The sequence below is a fragment of the Magnolia sinica genome, chromosome 13, assembly GCF_029962835.1.
Source record: "Magnolia sinica isolate HGM2019 chromosome 13, MsV1, whole genome shotgun sequence".
In the NCBI taxonomy this organism is placed as follows: domain Eukaryota; kingdom Viridiplantae; phylum Streptophyta; class Magnoliopsida; order Magnoliales; family Magnoliaceae; genus Magnolia; species Magnolia sinica.
In genome coordinates, this window is record NC_080585.1 from 19123077 (window position 1) to 19131980 (window position 8904).

The 8904-nt window shown below is 41.9% G+C and overlaps 1 protein-coding gene across 1 annotated transcript; it reads right to left on the bottom strand.

The window, feature by feature from the left end:
* Positions 1 to 1907: 1907 nt before the first annotated feature.
* LOC131223091 (uncharacterized) lies at positions 1908 to 2794 on the bottom strand. The gene has a single exon (XM_058218379.1). It carries the CDS (start codon positions 2653 to 2655, stop codon positions 2026 to 2028), a length of 630 nt encoding a protein of 209 aa, XP_058074362.1. The 5' UTR covers positions 2656 to 2794; the 3' UTR covers positions 1908 to 2025.
* Positions 2795 to 8904: the final 6110 nt, after the last annotated feature.

The following is an 8904-nucleotide window of genomic DNA, read 5'->3' on the forward strand; positions in this document are numbered from 1 at the left end:
GTAGATGTTTGCATAGTTATCAAGGTGGGCTTGATAAAGACTTTGCTGCACAATCTTTCTAATTGCTAACTTTCTTTGCTTACATTGTTTCATTAATTAGAGGATGCTCACTTTAGAGACTTGATTCGATTATGAGTATAATTAGGTGTGGGAGGTTCTCAGTCATTTAAATTTTCAAGGGCCGCCAAGGGTGCATCAGACACCACGCAACGTGCGGTGCTCTTCACCCTACCTCCAAGTAAGCCATGAATGAAAACAAATTTAATATAGGTCATACATGACACCTTGTCAGTAAAATCTGAACTGTCCATTGTCAACCGTATATTATTTTTATGATGGTTTTATACTTTAAATGGCATGGTCATTTGATAATACATGAGGAGAACAGACATTCATTGCCATTCTAACCACATATTAATATTACGTACACCATGCACGTGTAGGCCATTACAATGCAACCCTGCAAAAGAAGCAAACAATAATCACCAGAAAGAGAAAGAGGGAGTTACTTGATCCTACAGCCAGGTTTTCCACAGTATACTTGGAAATTTGGCCATGCTACATATGGCTGAAGATCCTAGCTATCTAAAAATCGGCCTTCTCTACTTGAATGTTAACCATGTTAATAGCGTTATTTTCCATCTTATACTAACCTAAATCACTTTCTCAACGTGTGCCTTCACTATTAACCGTTTTTGATCCGTATGCTTCGTGCTGTAACTACCGCCACCAGGACTTAGCTAGAGAAGGACGGTCCTGTCGGACTGTAGGACTCATCGTGATGTTTTTTATTTTATCTACGCCATCCATTCATTTTTTGACAAATCATTTTAGGTGATGATCCCAAAAATGAGGCAGATCACTGCTCAAATGGGCCACACAAAAGGAAACAGTGGGGATTGAATGCCTACAAACCAAAACCTCTCGGGGGCCACAAAAGTTTTGAATCAAGATGATATTTATGTTTTCCCTTCGTCCAGTTCTATGTTACCTTATGAACAGGTTGGATGGAAAATAAACATCACGGTGGACCCAGGAAGGTTTCAATAGCAGGGGTCATTTTCACCGCTACTTCCCATGGTGTGGTTCACTTGAGCATTCGATCTGCCTAATCTTTGGGTTCGTTATCTAAAATTACTTGTAAAAATGGATGGACGGTGTGGATAGAACACATATATCAGTGGCCCCCACAGAGCCCCTGAGAGGACCGTCCATCTCTAGCTACGTACTGGTGGGGGTAGTACCCAATCCCCGCCCGGTATGATCTATAATCCATGCCACGTCTAATTAATCCATTGTGCGAACCTAAAAAAGCCATTGTTCCATACTATTCGCTTCTTAACCGTTAATTATAACCCACCTATAAAAAGCTTATAATTATCTATAACAGAAGAAATTTTCAAGCCACAATCCATACATTTTTGTACAACAAACCAGCGGTCTAGATTATCAAACCAATAGCCTCATCAAATTGAAATACAATATTCCTTTCAATAAAATAAACTCCACATCATCCGAAACAACGCATTAGAAGATCACTTAAAACATCAAGATTACATCTACAACTTAACTGGGCCAAACCACATCCAGACCCAGCCCATGAGCTAAGGACCAACTCCAAGATTGATCTGACCCTCTCCACAACTAACTGGACCGGGGCCCACTAGCCCAAAAAAAAAAAAAAAAACTCTGGCTCACAATTATAAAATAAGCAACTCTTGAGAAAGACTCATTCTCAAGCCAGCCAGGCCTGAACAGTTAGTCGAGTCAAGTAGCCGACTCGGTCGAGTCATCTAGTCAACCCAACTCATCTGGACGTCAGTCCGAGTCGAGTTCATGACCTTTGACCCTGATTACTCAGTGAGGAAAAAACTCAACCAGAAGCGAGTGGAGCTGAGTCAGCACAGTTGCCAAACCTAATCAATACCTGCCTATGAATTAAACACAACAACAGCAATAATAATACCAGCAGCAGCAAGAACAACAAGAAGAAGATCGTCGGCGAGTGGGGAAATTACAACAAGACTACTGGTTTGTAATGCGACGGGAGATGTTGCCGAGAGATGTCTGTGGTAGTAACTCGCCGAACATCTCCAAGAAGAATTTGTTGAAGATGTCGACGTAGAGGGGGCACGTGATACGTGAGTAGTAGTGAAGGACCTCTTCGACATCAAGAACATGATCGACGTCGCTTACTTCTATTCTCTCCAATTCCTTTAACCTTTCGGAAACGATACGGCACGCATGGAATCTCAGCCTCCGAGAAGATGATCCAGCTCCTTCCACAATCTCTTGCCCTGTAAGTCGATCACTCTTCTCTGAGTACCTCCTACTCGCAAACTTCATAAAGCTTCCACTGCGCAAGCATTCTCTGTCGTTGAATTGCACGTCTTTCGTGAGATCTTTTATCTTCAGCTTCCTCTTCGTCGTCGTCGTCATCTTTTTCTCATCGTTGTCTGTGCATGGATCGGTGTGGAAGCTGTTGTTGAGGTCGCGGAAGCTGTGGTTGAGGTTGGAGGAGTCGATGCAGGAGCAGGGGTTGAAGGAAGGGGTTATGGGGAGCTTTTGATAGCCTTTGGAGAGGGAGGTCTTGAATCTTCTGAGGTTCTTGTGGAAGAGCTTCTTTGCCCTTGTGATGGGGTTTTTTAGCAGCATTTGTGTGGTTCTTGAGTTTTCTCTTTTGGTGGGTTTTTTTGGGTCTCTCTCTCTGCAAGACAATTATGGATGCTTTGTCTATATGGGGCTCTCTCCCTGCAAAAGAAGTTATGGATGCTTTGTCTGCATGGATCTCTCTCTCTCCAGGTAGGATAGATAACGACATTGAAGCCACCTCCTCTTTTCCTTTTATATTAAGACAAAGGCAAGGATAGCTGAGGAGCGAGAACGAAGACCAACGGCCATGTCTCTTTTTTCTTTTTGGGGGAGTTATTTGATACTCCGGCAGAGTATGACTCTTGATACGCAGACACTCAGAAGTTGTACACGTTGGATGTATTAATTCAAATTAAACTGACAAATAATTAAAACAACTATGGGTAAGTTACAGTTATGAAATAAGATTGGTTGAGCAATCGTGACCTCTGGTTCGTGGCATTTGTTTACTGAAATATAGTGGATTTATTTTTTTCATTTTTAACCGTCCAATATGTGTCCACCAATCTGATCATCATAGATTATATAAATGATTTTTTTAATTATTTATAAATCTATTCCAGGACCAATAATTTTGAACGGTTGATTTTGAATTATTTTTATGATACATATGTAATTTCTAACTTCTAAGTGACTGCCTACCACCTATCATACTCTGCCGAAGCATCAAAGTTTTTCTCTCTTTAGGAATTATATATAGGGTCCTGCTTACCTAATCCAAACCATTTATTTGATGGCCATCATTGTGGATATGGATCCGGGCAAATCTCTCTGATGGGACGTTAGTGCCCACATTTTCCGTTGGTGGTCAGTTATTGGCCATTTATCTAAGTGTTTTGATTGTTCAATGAAAGCTGATTTCCAGTGCCTTACTTATACACGATGAGACCAATAAGATCAACGGTTTAGATTTCTTAATACACGATGAGACCAATAAGATCGACGGTTTAGATTTCTTAATGACCAGCCCCACATGTAGTGCATGATTACTCCTCGTTTTTCACCCTTACCTTTTCTTTTTTCCAATTCAAACGGTCCTATATTTCTTTAGTCTCTCGTTTTGTTAGGGACGCCGCTTCGGTGGACCCCGGTGGATCCCTAACTATGGGACCCACAGTGATCTATGTAACTCACATCAACTCCGTCCATCCGTTTTGAAAGATTATTTTAGGACATGGTCTCAAAAATGAAGTATATCCAATTCTCAAATGGATCATATGACAGGAAAGAGTGGTGAACGACCATTAAAAGCTTTTTATGGATCACAAAAGTTTTGGATGAAGATGATGTTTGTGTGATACCTTCGTCGAGATATTTGTGACCTTATCAACTGGTTGGATTGAAAATAAGAATTCCAGTGGCTCACCAAGAAGTTTTTAATAGTGGCTATTCATTAACCACTGTTTCCGTTGGTGTGGTCCATCCGATTTTGTCTGCTTTATTTTTGGGATATCTTTCTAAAATAATCTGTCAAAACGTATGTACGGCGTGGATGTAGGTCACATGCATCACAGTGGGCCCAACAGTCAGCGATCCACCGCCCCTAGTGGATAAGGGGATCTACCGAAGCCGCGTCCTTCGCTTGAGGTCTGCTAATTCAACGCCCATGTAGAGCCGTAGACATCCATAAGCTGGCACGCGTACAATATGAAACTCTTACATGAGATCTCAGCTTTCCATGGGGTTGGAAATAGTTCTTAGATGTCGAATCTAAAAAATCAGATAATTTCACCCTTCAGATGGGCCACAACATAAAAGTAATTGACGGTTAAACCATTTTTTTCTTGCGATTCATTTATTTTATGTGTGAAATGGTCTGATTTTGATGCTGGAAGAGCTAAAGAGTGTAGGTCACCTGATGGAGAGTTCAGATTTGATACACGTGTCACACGATGGTACGTGCGCCTAAGTGGGGAATTGTATGGCTCCCACACGCGTGTGAAATCAGCAGACCTGTCCTTTTAATTAGTGGAAAAGGCTACTCTCGCGGGAGTTATCATTAGGTGGGCCCCACAGCGTAGGTTTATTAGAATAATATTTGTCCTGTCCTTTCATGGAGTGGGGCCCACATGTACGTTGCATGTGGACACTTTGTCAACCTTCTGCAACTGTCATTTCTTGTACACGTGTGGCCGACCTGATGACCTGCCTCGCCTGGCTTTTGGACCACGCAAATACACGTGTGCCCCACCAGATTAATGAGCCGGATATCACACTCACGCTGCATTGGCACGTGTAGAGATAGTAGGATTCAGATGCAAGTTCCGCGAGTACCCATCGTATTTCAACCTTTTACTACAAACGTCGCCGTCGGATTCGACTTTGGTGAAAGGCTGAGATTGTCTGGTCTTAGTTTCTTTTGCTTTCGGTTTTCGGCATTTATTCTCTTCACTTTCGTAGGTGGGGTTTGTATTTGGATCGTCTCTTTAGGAGCCAATGGGAATTGAATGCTTACGAGTTGAAGCGGGCGCGGATGGGCGCGGATTAGGTACTGCCCCCGCCTGTTCCGACCTCGGGACAGCTGGGTTGCGAGGGTCTGCCGTGATGTATTGGTTTCATCCACACTGTCCATCCATTTCTACATATCATTTTAGAAATTAAAACTAAAAATAAGGAAGATTCAACGCTCAAATGGACCACACATTGGAGATTAAATGGCTACAGTTGAAAGAATCTTGTGGAACAGAGAAGTATTGGATCAAGATGATATTTGTCTTTTCACTTCATTCAGGTGTATGTGAACATATCAACAGGTTGGATGGAAAATAATCAACATTGTCGACCCTAATAAGGTTTCAATGGTGGACGTCTTTACCATCGCTTCTTCCTGTAGTGTGGTCCACTTGAGCCTTGGATCTGCCTTGATTTTCGGATGATAAATTAAAATGATATGGGAAAATGGATGGACGGTGTGATAAAATCCATACATAAAGGTGGCCCCTCGATGGCCTCTCGGAGCCTCCGCCTGTCCCGTGCTTGATACGTGTCAAGCGTGATACGTGTACTATTTGGATTGCACGTGTCAGTGTGGCACATTCGGACGATCTAGGCTGCTCATCACATGGAGTCCACCAATTATTTATGGCCCAAAAATAAGGTTGATCCGGTCATAGGGTGGGCCACACTGGTACAGCTAATTCGGACCCCTTGATCATCAGGTTTACACACACGTGCCCCTATGATATGACGAGTTGGATCTTGCACAGAAGACGGTGCGTCCCTTCCCGTGGGGCCCATCTTGATGTATTTATTTTATATCCACACCGTCCATCCGTTTTTATAGATTATTTTAGTACGTGAGCCCAAAAATAAAACAGATCTAATATTAGGTGGACCATACCATAGGAAAGAGTGGTTATTGACCATTAAATACTTCTTGTTGGCCACAAATGCTTTGGATCAAGATAATATTTGATTCTTCCCCTTCATCCAGGTTTGTATGACCTTATCAACAAATTGGATGTCAAATAAACATTACGGCGGGCCCTAGGAAGGTTTTAATGGTGTGGAATTCAATGAACTGTTTCCTATGGCATTGTGTACCTTATAGTTGAATCTGTTTCAATTTTGGATTAATGCCCTAAAATGATCTCAAAAAACGGATGGACCGTGTGGATATATAATACATACATCAAGGTGGGCCCCACGGTAAGAGCCGCACCTAATCTACTACATATTTGAAGTCTTATCCACAGCCTTACGTGCTGTAGCCGGGATCGTACTAGACACGTGGCATGTACTCGAATCTGAACCGTACAAATAATGGGACTAACTCTAGATTAGGAATCCCCTCAAGATCGGATTGATCCGACAATCCTGACCTCTGATCAGTGGACGTTTTTTTGGGCTCGGTCTGTTCAGTACTTTTCGGTGCCAAGTTCATTAGATATCCACCTATCGAACGAGTGTCGGTGATACTTTACGCCAGTTCATCTAGATTTTGGGGTCCAGTTGTTTAACGGCTCAGATCCCCCACAGTGCTAGATCAGCAGATAGCCTACGTGTCAAGATTGTGTGTGGAGAGAGCACGTGCGGCTACCAAGCTGAACCTCTACTATATGGAAAGCGAGTACAAGGTTTCCAATTTCCCGGGCTCCGATCTTTATTTAAGTTAAAGATTAAAGATATTCTCCGTAATCTTTTGTTTTTGTTTTTGTTTTTAAATAAAAGCAGATTCATGTGTGACCAAAGAAATGGACGACTAAGAATCCTGGTTTATTATTTAAACATCCATCTTTTTTGTTTCTTACACTGGCCCACCTTATTGGTGGATTTACATAATTTTGGCACCGGAGCATCAAAACGGTGGGGTCCAACGAAAAGATCGCTCATTTATTCCGCACAGGGCGCCATTTCCTGCGAAAGCCTTTGGCAGTAAGTTACAGCGCGGGAAACCTAGTTAGAGCCCAATGTTTTATTTGTGAGAAATCCACTCCGTTCATCCGTTTTTTGAGATCATTTTAGAAGACAGGGACAAAAATGAACGGAATCCAATACTCGAAGTGGGCCGAAAATGTGAGTATTGAACGTCTACGGTTGAAATATTCGTGGGTTATCAATCAGGATAATATTTTTGTTTTCAGTTTATCTCAGTAGGAAATGATGTTATGAACGGTATGGATGGCATGTAAATATCAGTCGACCCCAGGAAGGTTTCAACGGTAGGAATTTCCCTACCTACATTTTCTTTTAGTGCGGCCCACTTGACTCTCAGTTCCATTTAATTTTTGGTATGAAGTATTAAAATGAGATAAAAAAACGGATGGACGGGGTAGATTTATTACAAACATCAAAGTGGGCTCTAGATAGGTTAGCAGTGCAGGAACTTCCTGGGAAAGGCTGTCGCAGGAAATCTACCCCGCTGTATGTATTCTATATCCACACCGTCCATCTGTTTTTTCATATACTTTTAAGGTAAAAAATAAAAAATGAAACAAATCCAAATGCTAGGTAAACTATTTCATAGGAAAACGTGGTGATTGATGGTGAAGTGTTCAATCACCACTATTTCCTATATTACAGTACATGTGATTCATTTCTTGCTTCTTCTTCTGACAAAACGGATGGACTACGTGGATTTAGAATTCATGCACCAAGGTGGGCCCCACAATAAGGGCCGCACCGTCTTGGGTCTGGCCGGGGCCGAACCTAATCCGCTTCCCAAGTTGGGTTGGTAAGCACGGTACAGCATGCGCCTATTATGTTATTACAGTATGGCATGGGCTGTTATTTGATACTCCGGCTGTGTACCGATACGCAAGCACTCTAAAATTGTACACGTGGCATACGTTAATTCAAATTAAACCGACTGAAGTATAGAACCCATAGTCGCTAAGTTACAAGTCGAAGACCAGATTGAGATAACAATCAGAGCCTCTGATTCATGGACATATGTTGGTTGGAATAGAATCGAGGGTATGTTTTGTTTTTCAACCGTCCAATAAGCGTCCACCAATCCGATAATCAGATCATGGATTAAACGTAATTTCTGATTCGTGATGAATCTCAATTGGGACATATAGTTCGCTTGGTTTAATTTGAATAGCATGTATGCTACGTATCCAATTTCTAAGTGACCTCTAAGCGCCTGTGTATCATCCATGACACTGCCAGAGTATTAAAGTTTTTCCCTTACAGTATTGCCGTCTAATGACCTGTGATAGTGGGGCCCACCCAGCATATTAGCTACTATACTAGATGGGATGACTGAAAGAAACGATCTGGATCTTGAGCTACAAAACAGAGTGTCGAGCTGGTAGATCTTTTGTGAATTCGCCTCTCAATGTGGCGTCCTTGAGAGAGATCTAAACCGTTAATTACGTTGATCTCACTTTATAAAATAATTCTAGGAAAATGTTAAATGGTCCATTGTTACAATGTGGCTCACATGCAACAGAAAAATGAGCGGTCATAAGAAATTGAATAATGATCCATATTCACCATGAGCATATGTTCGATTCAATGAATGAATCTAACTAGATTTTGTGTTTTTCACGTGATGAATGGACAGGATATGAGATTATATGCTAAGTTAGCAATATTTTGCGAATCTCTACGTCAATTTCACACGAGCGAATACAATTATTATTCCTCATATAATGAAGGCGCCAAAGGAGCAGTTGTTGACATGTTTTGGTTTGGAACCTGTCTCCATCTGGATTTCCGGAGAGGGAAGCTTGGCAGCAACTCCAATCCGTCGAACTGGATAAGCATGGCCTGTTCATCGCCCAAAATTTGACACGTGTCACGTTG